The following is a 14,299-nucleotide window of genomic DNA, read 5'->3' as shown; positions in this document are numbered from 1 at the left end:
CATGCTCTCTCTCTCTCTCTCTTTCTCCCTCTCTTTTTCTCTAATAAATGGTTTTTTTATTTTGTAATAAGTTGAGATGAAAAATGTCAGGTGGCTGAAACATAAAATTAAGAGTTAAACCACCCTGTTTTAAATAGGTTTATGTTTTGTGTGCTACAAAAATGACATTGATATGTCCCGTAATGTGTAATATATTCCTCTTTTTGTTAATAAACAAAATTTGGTAGAGAAAAAATATTGTTACGTTTCCAAATCGAGGTATTGGTATTGAAAATCTATGAACGATACCCAGCCGTACTGGTTCATTAAGTTTGATTCTTTCCATGCTAGACTGATTCATAGATAATTGTGTGGCTTTAAAAGCATACCTCAAAACCTATTCAAGTAGATGGACTAGACTGAAAACGAGAGCCAAAAACTTGTTAAAAATGAGAGCCTTCCTTCAGGCATCCTAGAGAACTATTCCTCAAGACTACATTATAAATATAAGACTACATAAAAAAACAATAAAGTCTGGCTCTTTGGAAGCAAAATATAAAGGAATGAGGCAGGCATCAAGACTTTTGCACATTATTGTATCCAATGTCATTTAAGTCCAACATACTGTATGCTGATAGACTTTAATTTATGTACCTTGATGACCTTAAGTCATCAATTTACCAAGATAAAAAGCAAGGAAAGCTGAGAGTCCAGATGAGAGAATGTGAGATGGGAAAGTGGACAGGGCTTCAGGATTTTGATTCTGATCAAAACGCCTTCACAAATTATTAACCATTCACATGTCAACTGGATCTGTTAGAAGATGTGAGGAGGTTGAGCTGAATTTTCTATGCCTATCACTGTCCATCTATGTAGCCCCCCTTTTGTACACAGAGTCATCACCTCTGTAGCCCTGGTGTTGGACAGCCCTAACAGCCACTCACACAATTTTCTATTGATTTTTGCTTTTCTTTGGTTTATTTTTCGGTTTGCCACTTTTTTTTTCAGTCTTCCTTTTCTGTGGTAAATGGACACATGTATAGTTATATGTACTGTATGTACGGTCGTATGTTTGCACATATATATATACACTCATCAATGATGTACCTATATTGTAATATCTTTATTAGCAACAACTGGGTAAATAATAATGTCACCTTGTGTTTTATTGAGGAGAGGAACACTGCTCTTTGGGTATATTTCCGATTGATCCTGTTAAACTGTGAAGCTGCTATGCAAAATGTGTAAGGTTGTCAGGTCTTATAATTCCATATGATGTAATATAATGTGATGTAATGTAATGATCTGGAGAAAACATCAGAAGATATCATTATATCACACTAGCCTACACCGTCTCGAACTGGGATCTGATAAACCTGGTAAATGATTAAGTATAAAATAGGTGGCTAGTCAGAGAAGGAGAAGAAGAAAGTAAGTACCAAAAAGTAAAAAGAAGGTGTTCGGTTGAAGCCCCTGGGACGAGTTCCAAAATATCTTCAAGAATGTAACACAAGTCTAGATGCTTGTACTTACTGCAACTACACAGTTCATTGACCTGAATAACAGAAAAACTTGACAGCAACTAAAAAAAAGCAAAAGAATCAAACATGCCAGCTTACTTGCAACTTCCAAAGACGCATTGCGGCTGACAGCTTCTCCCAAGTAGTTCCTGGCTACACACACATAGACCCCTTCGTCTGGCTTGCTCCGGCGTCCATGCACAATCCTGAGAAAGAAGAGCGAACCTGTAGGGAGCAGCATGCGGTGCGAGCGGGGATCCTCGCGGTCTGTTTCCACCCTCTCTCCATCTTTATACCACTCCACCATGGGGGTTGGCCGACCCTCGGCCTTACAGTTCAGCGTTGCCGGCTCTCCCTTCGATACGATCAGGTCTGAGGGATGCTCCACGATTCGTGGTGGTGCGTCCTCCAACCTCGGCCGAGACCCTGAAAGTAGAGGGGATGGACGAATAAATTAGATTTTTTAAAGTGCAGACCAGTCAGGGAAAAAAAATCAGACACGATTAAAATTAGTAGAACGTATAAAAATTAAAATAAACATTAGAAAGGAGCAAACTCGGTTCATCAGTCCCCACATGCCACACTTGCTCTCTGCGGGTCATTTATACAAGCTGCGATTGGCACCAATTAAAAAAAGGAATACTATTTTTGGCAGGACTTGGCTGAGTAAAATAAAGACATTATATATGCATGGCTCTGATGTATAGAATTTAAATTGGGTGGCATGAAAAGACACGCTCCACATTCAAGAGTTACCACAGAAAAGCGTTGCCGTGGGAGCAAAGTGGAATAGGATCATGGGAGCAATTTTGTCTTCTGTTTTAAGTCAGATGTGTATTCATTCTGATTGCCGGTGTATTTTTGTAAGACTTTGAGAGGAAAATAGGGGGAATTGTTTGTAATAATTTAATCAGATTTTCAAAATAACTTTAGATTGATTTATTTATTTTTTTAAATAAATGTGCTGGTTGCAATTTCAACTGCAACTGAATTTAGACAAGGTGAAATTTAACTATTTGGAAGGATGTTCCTTCTAAAGCCATTGCATTTTAGTGACTGTGAAATTCTTTCTGATGATGATAATTATACCAGGGCTAATAATACGGTTTAAGCTTTTTATAGAGTGCAGAGCAGATTTCTGGTTGAAAGCGATGAGAAGCTGCCTGGCCAGCTCCCGACATACACAGGTGTAAGATATTTGTGATAAGGCTGTTTCAGTTCCACTGGGCAAATACCTTTCCCTTCCACTAAATCCTTCAGGGCTCGATCGGATTATGAACAAAGGGCAAAAGCGTTTTAGGAGATAGAGAAGATAAGGTGGAATTTGCTGGTGTCCAACTCAAACCAATTACCTGAAGTTGAAAGACAACCTTTTTTGGTTTACCACTAAGGGCACTTGAAGACAAATTTAAACCACTTCAACATAACTTCCATTTCTTTCTGGCAAAAGTTTTGTGTAAACAGCCCTTAAGGCTAGTAACAGATGTACGCTACAACAAAACCACTCCCTGTATGTTTTTAAAAATGACACAGTAACCTGACAGAGTGAGTACATAAGAGAGAGCAGAAGCTCAAACACTGAGTTGTGTACAGACTAGCTCACCATAGAATCCCCAAGTCTCTTACCCTTTCTGCCTCTGAAAACAAAAGGCCTTCTGGCCTGCTGAGTGAAGTGAGAGAAGACCACCAGGGCTTGGCTAATAGCTTTTAGCAGGCACATATAGAGCATCGAACAGACTGTAGTTGGCAGGGGGTGGAGGAGTGGCTCAGCAGGCACGGAGTCGGAGAGCAGCTTTATAAATATTACAGGCCAAATGCATGGCCCTGCCACAGAGGGGATGTAGCATAGGTTACTTTAAAGGGAAAGTACTTGTGAGTGTAAAACGAGCTAAGCACGACTGAAACTGTGGTGTGGAGGCTAGCGGATGCTAAGCTGCACTCTGTCGAAGGGAAGTCTGCCACTTATAAAATGCAAATCCACTAAGGAACACGCATGTTGGAACCATGACAGCACACCAGGTTGTGGTAGATCTGTGGAAAATGTCCACCAAGAGAACAGTATTGAGGACATCGAGACTTTTCTAACCAATGGTTCAGCAGTGATACACACTTAGAAAAGCAGGGCTCTCTGGGGTGTTTTGTGTCAAAGGGGATATCTCTTAGAAAATCTCTGAGCTATCCACACTGAAAAATTACCACACTTACACAAACACACCCTGAATTAATTCACAGTGCTTCGGGCTTGGGAAATAAGAGTGACTTTTCACTGACCTTGATACCATGCACAGTGAAAAGTCTTTGAAGCTACTCAAGCTCCTTTACCAGGGACTGATGTGTTAGTATTGTCTCCTAGAGCAAGAAGACTTTTGAATCTATTAGTTTTCAATTAACGTTGCCAGTTGGATAAGTAGGTTTACCAACCAGAACAAAAAGGAAAAAAAGCTCTATCTTATTGACCGTCACAAGAGAAAAGTTTTAGTTCTGTGTGTAGCTACAGTATGTTGAAGCACTTGACGGTGACGAGATGCAATTTGACGCTGTAGATACAGTGCTTACTACTTGTTTGCCATTCACATCTTCTTTTCATATCTTTTGCTATCTGAGCAGCTTAACACTCCCATTAAGTAAGAGTAATCATGTCGTAGGAAAACTAAGGGTGTGTTCACATAAAATGTATGGTTCGATTAAAATGAAATCTGGTGCAGTTGATAATAATTATGTTGTATATTTATATTATTATAGTACATAAAGTTACCACTTTTTTAGACTAGTCTGCTTCTGGGTGACCTAAACATATAACTAAGGAGCATTTCATGCATTTGGCTAATATGAAATTCACAACTTATCCATCAGTGCATAGAAAATGAATAAAATATTAAGTTCAGACTTCTTGTTACAAATCAACTGTTATTTGCTTTACCTTCGGGCGAATTTGAAATCGCAAAGCCACACAGCTAATAATAAGATAAATCTGGCCAATGAGAATGACTGAGCATGCAGGAGTCCAAGCGCCATGAACTCCCCAACTTCCACAGCACTTATGCTTGAGTGAATATTTGACCTTGTTGTCTTGAGCAAGGACAGGATGTAAATGCCAATTCTGAGAGAGAAGCCGAGGGCCTGCCAACTCCTCTGATCTCTCCAAATGGGCTTTTAGCACTAAGCAGATTTATCTCCTCTGTTGGGGGTGGGTGGGAGCTGTAGAGTGGACGACGCGCAAGATCTTCCACAAAACAAGACTGCCAAATTCGCCAATAACAACTCGATGACAAAAGACATGAGGACAAGCTACACTTGGGGGCTTGATGTCAAACAACAGTAATTTTGCACGCAATGCAAAAAAAAGAAATGATCAACGACGGATGGAAAAGCCTAATGACATGCAAATATGCCACACGTTCTATGTGGAGATGCCATTGCCATGGTAACCATTCAGGAATAGGTCAGAGGTCAATCCAATAATTGTCCTCTCTTTTAAAGCATGTGTGAAGGCCTTGAGGTTAAGAAGAAATTTAAGACTAATTAGCTTACTAAGAATTAAGATGTAAAGTGTTGAAGAATCTGGCTAAATTATTATTTATCTTATCAAATGATAAAACGTCGCTTTAAATGTACAGTAGCTGGGGTAAATCTTAACTGCCTAAAAAAAAAAGATATGTCTTAACTGCACCTTTAAAATTAATTCTGTAAGCACTGATCCATGACAGGAAAGAAAGCTTGATCACAGCAGGAGCACCAGCGCTTCTGCACTGAGAAAGAAAATGATTCTACTGTATGTGGATCTGACAAGTCAGGCTTTTAACAAGAACAGAGAAACACAGCGCCAAGGCATTAGGAAAAAAGCTTCTTTTTTAGCTTCATCTGCAATTCTTTTCAGTAGGTATTCATCCCCCTGAATCCTGTAAAACATTGCTGTTTTACACTCTCCCTCCTTCTGTTTTTCTCCTGGTTTCTGGGAATTGATTTGCAAATCTTCATTCATTGCCTGCGTTCAATTAGGAGGCGGGGGTGTCTCCTTGAACACCCTTTCTTCGACAAACTTTTCTTTGCACTCAGGCACAACAAAGGGGCACTTGCATGAGAATACAAACACAAGGCCATAAAGCTATGCCCCTTCACTAAGGAGGAAGGACAGAAGATGAAATGGACCAGTCACATGGCTCAAAGGAAATTACACAGTAAAGGCTGAGCTTTCCTCAGGGACAAACCGTGCTTCTGCCTAAATGCGGAGAAGCAAGGATGGTTTAAACAAACTGGCAGTCAGGAAATCCTGTGACAACAACAACTAAAAAAAAAAAAAAACACAAAAGTTCTCAAATAGCTTAGAAGTAGTCTTCAAAGAATTGAGGAAGTGTATCTGTGGCAAGGTTTAGAGTATCTTGTTTCAATAAGAAGAGGCGGCGAGGTGTCATGTATCCTGACTAAAATAAAAATTCAGGGCTATGATAGGGTTCAGGGTCTGTCTGCTATAAAAGCTTTGATGTAGTTCAAAGCTAGGCATAACCCTCATAGATTAAACTTTTCCACAAGTGTAATTTCGACGGCTTTCAAAATGTGTAATAGGAAAGAAAATTGCCTTTTTTGAAATTATTTAAATATTACGCTTAATGAATAATTACTCAAAGCGTGCCTCGGGATTACAGCCAATCCAATCTAGAGAACATTATTGATGAGTGCCTGTATTCGTTTTAAGCAAAATTTCTGAAACTATTTCAAGCCCAAGGAGGAGAATCTAAATACTGAATGCATCCCATAGACGGGCTACTAATCGCATCAATCTTTCAACAAAATTTCAACATTATGCTGCTTAAAGATTGGCAACTCAGCAGTATATATAGAGAAAGAAAATCCAAATGCTTGGACCAGCGGGTATTAGTAGTAGTGCTCAGTCGAAGAAGAGGTTATTGATTTTTTTTTTTTTCCTTTGGAGCTTTAATAGAAGATAGTGAAGCAAGGTAGAGTAACCCTGCATTCTCGCTCTCTGTGGGACAGCTCAGAAAAAAACAAAACAAGAATTTACCCAGAACTGCAACTCAGACATGGTCCAGACTGCCTCTGGCCTTTTCTCCATTCTGCTAGTAACTCAGAAATGCTGAGAGCAATGAAAACACAAATACTGAACTTTTGCCCCTTAACCTTTTGGATTTTGCTTACTTTACCCCCCCAATGCCCAAACACAAAACTGTGTTTGTTCTGTAGATAGTTTCTGGAGTTTGCTCATCTCCTCTACAAGGTCATCGCACAACAGGACTGCAGTCTTTTCCTTCTGAGCATATTTAATTCCGGCTCTCATGTCCAGTGAAAAATACATCTGGAATATATGTGGATGGTATCGCCTATCTCACGAGGGGAGGGCTTGACTTTTCCTGTGGAGGTGCAGGAAGAGGAGAAGTGGGGTATGAATGCTAAATTGTGCATGTGTAAAGACAGCGGAGCCTCGAAGCAGCTGTTTGAACAAGGGCTTCCTGAAAAAGATCTCTCCAGTGATTTGCCTATGGAGAAGTAGATCTTTACTAGAGTAGTAAGCATACCACAGCTGGCACAGATAGCATCAGCTTCCTGGTCCTCCCAGTGGTGGCCCTAAAAACCTCCCCATTGCAGTAGATTAATCTCTGTGAAATCCCACCTCAACACTTCCTGCCCAACTCAAACGCCCATATAGATCTACCACGTTTGGTTTTGGAGGAGGGGTGTTAGGTCTGTGTGACTAATTCCAGTCCAAAAAGTTTCATGCTGTAGTAAGTGTACTACTTTTTCTTTTTTATTTTCGCTAAACACAGCAGTTGGTTGAAGGTAGTGGGTTGACACCTGAAAGGTTCTGAAAGTGACAGAACACTGTTTTCTCTCTTCATCTCTCTACATTGGGTGCTTTCATTGTTCGGTATTATTCAAAAAGTAAAACGGCTGTATGGATGACAAACACATGTATTGATCATTCGCCTTAAAACTAAACCACCGATCTCCAAACAGCATGATTCCTAACAAGAAATACCCAGCCTTGTGCTTTGGAAAAACAAATTGCTATAAATAAGTATAGCAGAAGTCAGATGGTGGGAATGCCAAACATAAAGCGAGTTGTTGGCACTGCGGAGATTGGCAGATTTTAAAATAGGCATGTAATCATTAGTATCTGCATATTCAATGTGCACTGCAGTGCATGTATCATCATTAACATTCTTCTTCACCAAGCACCCCACCCTCCCCCTAAATTTGCTCCAGTAGATAAGAGATCACAGTCAGGATATTTTCTGTTTCCTTGATGGTAGATGATTACCATAGGAAATGGTCAAAATGAGGGTCTAGGAAAAACCCCCAAAGCACCCAAAACACAGGGTACAGTGCAGAGATTAGATCAGGGTGTTAAATGTTTAAAATTAATAGTTTAATAAAACTAGTTGCTTTATAGTGGATTTATTAGCAAGAAAGTGTTAATAAATCATACGGCATAGTGAGAGGTTATATAAAATGTCTTATTCCTGTAGTTATAAAAGTTTCTATATGTTAAACCTAAAGCATAATTTTTTAATTAACTGGGATACGGCATTCAACCTGCCATTGTTAGTAAAGTTTACTCTAGTTAGTAGAGGAGGTTACTAAAGGGCAATTTCACATTAGGCACGATTGCTTTGCTTTATATTTGGAACTTTTACACTATGCCTAACACTATTTCAGAAAAAAAAATGTCATCAGCTATGGCTCTGTACATAGGTTAAGGGATGAGATTGGCATGCCCAAATGTTCCCGAGCCTGGAACGGTCGTGTTCTCACTGATCGAAATAAATCAGACTTTGGGGTCAAGTATTATAACAAACGCTCTTGGGGCCCTAATGTGAAAACACCCTAACTATTACTAAAGAGGAAGGCCTTTACATTAGGGCCCCAAGATCATTTCCTATAACACTTGACCCCAAAGTCTGGTTCATTCAAAGTAGGCTACAGAATGTTTATGGAGATAAGACTATTGACAAAGGCAATGTGCACAGAGAGATGAAGAAAATTAAATAAGGGGAAACCGGCACTGAAGACAAACCACGCAGTGATAGACCATCAACTGTTGCAAAGTAGATTTACAAGTTTTCAGATTTTTAGAGTTGCGTTCACCAACGTTGCAAATGCATCACATGTGATGGAGACTATGTTAAGTAGTGCCTTTGTATACGTAGAGAAACAGTTACTTAACATGTGCACTTTAACCAACCTATGTCAGTTAATACAAAAAGTTGTGCTTCATATCGTGTCTCACTTTCGATACAGTACTTTCTAAAAACCATCTTTTTTAACCATTTTAACCATCTTTTTATACCCATCAGTATCACATGTAAGAAAAGTAACATCACTGACATTTTCTGTTTCACCTAGCTGACCTAATAATGCTTTCCTGTCAAGACACATGCCTGTAGGAAACAAATTCTTACACAAAAAAGCTAATAAATTCAGTCTTTGCTTCCTGTTTTCTGCAATAAAAAGGTTCACCTTGCTAGCACTTGAAAATGTTCGACAGAAATAAAGACAGTCTGAGCCACGTTCAGTTTATCCCTCACATTGCTCTCAGCGATCAATACAATCAACTCACAAGCTGCGATTTCCATTGGCGCACCCATTAAACAACAATTGTGCCAGTAATAACCTGTGCCAAATAGCCTTAAAGTCATTCGAAACTCATAGCAAAAAGCAAGCCTTCGTATATATATATATATATATATATATATATTTTTTTTTTTTCAAAAGCTCTTCCAGCCTGTTCAAGTTTGATGACAATGGCAGGGAGCCGCTGACAAATCACAGAGAGGTAGGGATCGTGTGAATGTGGAGTAAATAAAGCTGAGGGAGTGTGTGTGTGCTTGCTGTGTGCATGCGTGCATGTGTGTTTGTGAGTGCAGACAGAGACTGTGTCATTAGTTTCAGGGCTCCTGATGAGAGAGCACACATGGCCTTGAGGCCTACTGTTTACAGTGTCCTTCAGAAGCACAACACACTCACTCACTCTCTCGGCTTAGTTGATTCAGTTCACCAAGCAAACAGTGCAAAAGAAAACACAAAGTCACTGAATCTCAGATGATACACTGTGCCCTCAAAGGAAGGTACACAAGCTCATTGTATGCAAACACACAAAACACACTCCTGCTGTTTGAGAAGCGGAGACAGCTCAGATTGAGAGCGTTGACTCTGATACTGAGAGGCGTCGGAGCCAGACGGGGAAATCAGCACGCATCCGAACTGGACTCTCTAATCCCTGTTTTTCAAATGTCAAAATAGAGTTTACACATTCTTGTAAACTATATAGACTTTTAAAGGCTTGTAATCATGTTCTTTAAACTGATAGTCGACGAAAAAACAACAACCACCACAATAACACTAGACTAAATCATAGATAAGGATGATGTGCATTACTGGGTTCGTTTTCAGAGATTACAACACTTCTTAATGCATGTGAAAATGGTAAAGCTATCTTCTGTAACATGAAATGAGACTTCAGGGTATGCACTTTTGTAAAAGTTAGATGTCAAGCTGTTGCTTTAAGAAAGTCTTCAGGATGAAAAATGTTATATTTTCTGGTTTCCCAAGAAAAAAAATGCCTAATTTTTCTCTTATTAACTTTAAGAGAGGGAAAAGTTCTGTCATAGTATAAGTGATCGATATGAAACTTATTATGAAGTTAGCTTTATGTATCTAGACATGAGGTTCCAGACATCACCCACCATAAAAAAAGGAATCATGTTTCCATTTGAAAGATTATATCAGAAACAAGCAAATATGAGTTTATTTTACTGTTAAGGTCTGACTTTGCAACACAACAAGGCTTTACAAACAGACCTAAATTGGGGAAAACTCTCGCACAGATTTTTTTAATTTATTATTATTATTTTTTATTTTTTTACCAAACCTTATCAAATCATAGAAAGTGCTGGCCTTGCCACCAATAAAGACTAAATACCACTGCAGGTTTTACTTTAAGCCACTCACTCTAAATGTCAGCACCTTAATAAGAAGAGATGTACACTAAGCTGAAAAAAATGCCGAGCTTTACTCTAACTATGAACTTCACAGTTGCGTTGATAGGTTGAGGATTTGTCCTTTCGCCTCTATCCTTGGGGTCACCACAACAACAACTGGAACAAATGTGCAGTGGCCATTAAGCTGTCTTAAACTGCCAGCCAGGGCCACAGGAGCGACAGATTGATGCTGACGCTTTGTGGTGCGGCGCTATTCAACCCTTCAGCGCCACATCACCCTGAGTACAATTGTTACAAAGATCGACGCAAACATCTTCTCATTAACCTAACAGGAGTTCGCTTTCCACACATTTAAAAACTATTCATGCATACATTATATAGTAATATTATTATACAACACTCCTTATTTATGATTAATCTAAAACTGAATTAATAACATACAGGATGTTAAATGCATTTTTTGTTTCACTTAAGCACAGTGAAGCTTGTCTGATGTAGTGCTGACATGAAAGAATGCTTTATCTGTAGACTTGTTGAAAAAAGAGTCGGATGGTCAGAGGCTCCTATTGTGTTCTAGTGAGGATCAGATAGCCAGACATTTTTTCTCTTTTGTTTTTTATTCTGTGTAAATATGGACAAGAGATGGAGTATGCGTGTGTGACACAGTGAGCAAGACAACCCTGTTGGCCAAACTCCTGACCTACACTTCTCCCCACTTATCAGGACATCAGTAAATGTTAAGAATCATGAAGGGTTTAAATCCTAGAATATTTTAACTTAAAGGCACTTCAAGTGTATGTGTATTTGGTGCAATGTGTATTTTGTACGGCTATTATCTCGTGTACACTGTTACGGTCCGTCTGCCCCTAACGTTATCATTATTCACAGTCAAAGAGCTTTGTCATGCCTTACTTCCATTAGGAGCAAGTTTAAAGACAATCAAAAGAGAAGTGACAGCTGTTTTCGAAACCCTTCAAAAGAAACTGCACTAACTTCTCCAGTTACACACACTCACACAGGTAGACCAAACTGCCCCGGAGTACAGCAGAAGACTTTGATAAAGCCAAGGCCTTTAGGTGTAATTCTAGCCTGTCTTTTTGTCTGCAACTTTATCAGGTGAGAAAGGGTGAGTAGATAGCCAGCAGCCACTCCATGCATACCACCAGTCCATTAAAACAGCTTCCAGAGACTAACTCTTAAACTCAGTCTAACTATACAAAGTTTCTTAGCTGATCAATTCAAATAGGTTGAACTGATTCCAACCAAGCTTTATCTACCCCAACAGAGAGTGAAAAATTCCACCAATGAGACCGCCGGACCATAGATTTTATCTCACAGCAGTTAGGAATTGATTTGCAATCATTTTCCTGGTACAACTGTCTTGGCTGGGACAAATCTTACAAACAATGTTTACTACCTCATAAAAACAAGCTATTCCCAAGCAAGCAGTAAAGCTATTTAATCTGGAAAACAGTAAAAGCAACAAACCAACATGACTCAGGAAAAAGCAAATGCTATGGTTTATTAGTGGAAACTGTAACATAATGGTTTTATTTGAGTATTTTATAGTAAAAGCAGCATAAGGACATTGTCTTCTTTTACTGTCTATGATTATGTCATAGAACATTTGTTTTAAATGGCATCTATTAGTATGAATCTACTATGAATCTACAGTAAATGCTTTAAGAGAAAAGAACTGTAGAGCAGGTTGTGACATTAGCATTGTGCGTCACTTAGTAAAGGGGCAAGAAAAACTTTAAAACATTAAAAGCATGATTTAAAGACTGAACAACATTTTATGGCCTTTCCCCCCATGGTTTTATAAGTAACACCACTTTGTCTTGGATGTTATGCATTTCTTATTCTCTGTCAGATCAGGCACAGCATCCTGGGGTAGCTCGTGCAGCCGGCGCGCGCTCAGGAAGGCACGAGCAGCGCTTATGCGCCGTTTTAGAGAGATGAATGAAACCATCAATGCGAACCAAAAGCCGTAACCATTGCAACTTTTTTTTTTCCATATAAGTTTGCCCATATATAATACGATTTTGATTAGTCTGTTAACCGGAACTTACCATGTACACAGCAGATGATCGTGCATATGAGAAATAAGGCATGTAAAGTCCGGGGAAACTCCATCAGCCTTTGCAGCCTTTACTACTGCGACCCCGAGGTTTAAACAGCCCCTTAGCGTCGCTTCAGCATCAACACGATCCGAGAGCGTTCTGGTCACTTCCAAAAAGTCCCACTGAAGAAATAGGCATGCAACTCCATCCAAAGCACATATAACAGTTTTTGTTTTCTTTCACAGTTCTTTCACACCGCGGTATCAACCAGATTCACTCTCCCGGACATCCTTTAACCAGCTGGCCATTTAACTCCACTCACTCAAGCACAAAGCTCTAGTCCTGTGTGTTTCTGCAGCGCGAGTTATAAACACAAGATCACCCAGATCCTTTTGGATGTGTGTGTGTGTGTGTGTGTGTGTGTTTTTACTAAAATTAATCTACTCTGGGTGAGTTGTTCATTCACGTGGCCAGTTGTTTAAATCTCTGGCACTCCGCGCTCGCGCGGTCTCTCTCAATGTGAATGAATACTGCTCCACACTGCGCGCGCCTACTGAGACAGCCTCGCGCCCCCTTCAGTGCTCGTGTCGCTGGACAGCATCTTAAAGAGACAGGAACACCATAAACCCTAAACCCTAAACGTGGAATATTACTAGGCATTTCCATTCATTATAAGTGATTACATGTTTTAAACACTTGTATATTCCAATTTTAAGTAAAGTGTTACCCCGGTTGATTAAATAACTACACACAAGATAAAACACTGTAACCCAAGCCAACGAAATGTTCATAAATTCATGCTAGCAGTGTTGCCAGTTGGCTTCAGGGGAAAACAGTAAATACACAAAAAGTTTCTGGAAGTTGCTAGATAAGGCCATAGACTAATGTCCATTAATTTCATTACCTAGCATGATCATTCATTCATTCATTCATTTATTCATCCATTCTTCCACCCTCTATACCATATCTTGTTCGGACCAGCCAAAAGAACGACAAGAATTAACCCAATTTGCATGTCTTTGGACTGTGGAAAAAAAAACGGGGAACCTGGAGGAAACCACCAAGCATGGGGAGAACATGCAAACTCCACAAAGACTCACGGCTGGAATCGATCCCTCAACCCAGGAGGTGCAAAGCCACAGTGCTAACTACTCACGGAAATGCCCAGATCAAGCTCAGATCCAAGATTTGATTTGTTCTCTGGTTTAAAATGAATAGCAATACAGTCATGCATTGCATATAACAGATAATGCGGCAACACTCAGGGGCTGCATGGTCGCGTTGTAAACAACGTACAGTGGTGTGAAAAACTATTTGCCCCCTTCCTGATTTCTTATTCTTTTGCATGTTTGTCACACAAAATGTTTCTGATCATCAAACACATTTAACTATTAGTCAAAGATAACACAAGTAAACAAAAAAATGCAGTTTTAAATGATGGTTTTTATTATTTAGGGAGATAAAAAATCCCAACCTACATGGCCCTGTGTGAAAAAGTAATTGCCCCCTGAACCTAATAACTGGTTGGGCCACCCTTAGCAGCAATAACTGCAATCAAGCGTTTGCGATAACTTGCAACGAGTCTTTTACAGCACTCTGGAGGAATTTTGGCCCACTCATCTTTGCAGAATTGTTGTAATTCAGCTTTATTTAAGGGTTTTCTAGCATAAACCGCCTTTTTAAGGTCATGCCACAACATCTCAATAGGATTCAGGTCAGGACTTTGACTAGGCCACTCCAAAGTCTTCATTTTGTTTTTCTTTAGCCATTCAGAGGTGGATTT

At 39.5% G+C, this 14,299-nt stretch overlaps 1 protein-coding gene across 3 annotated transcripts in view; it reads right to left on the bottom strand.

Annotated features, from left to right (window-relative positions):
• Window positions 1-14,299, bottom strand: part of robo3 (roundabout, axon guidance receptor, homolog 3 (Drosophila)) — a 154,187-nt gene that overhangs the window by 75,530 nt on the left and 64,358 nt on the right. For 2 of the 3 annotated variants that reach the window (XM_053516081.1, XM_053516082.1), the window contains exon 2: window positions 1,599-1,925. In XM_053516081.1, coding sequence (XP_053372056.1) covers window positions 1,599-1,925 — 327 coding nt within the window. Of the gene's footprint in view, window positions 1-1,598; window positions 1,926-12,525; window positions 13,021-14,299 lie in introns of those variants that run through there. The other variant, XM_053516083.1, reaches the window with a different exon arrangement.

Source organism: Clarias gariepinus, chromosome 17 (assembly GCF_024256425.1).
Source record: "Clarias gariepinus isolate MV-2021 ecotype Netherlands chromosome 17, CGAR_prim_01v2, whole genome shotgun sequence".
Classification (NCBI taxonomy): Eukaryota; Metazoa; Chordata; class Actinopteri; order Siluriformes; family Clariidae; genus Clarias; species Clarias gariepinus.
This window is presented reverse-complemented; position numbering and strand designations above follow the sequence as displayed.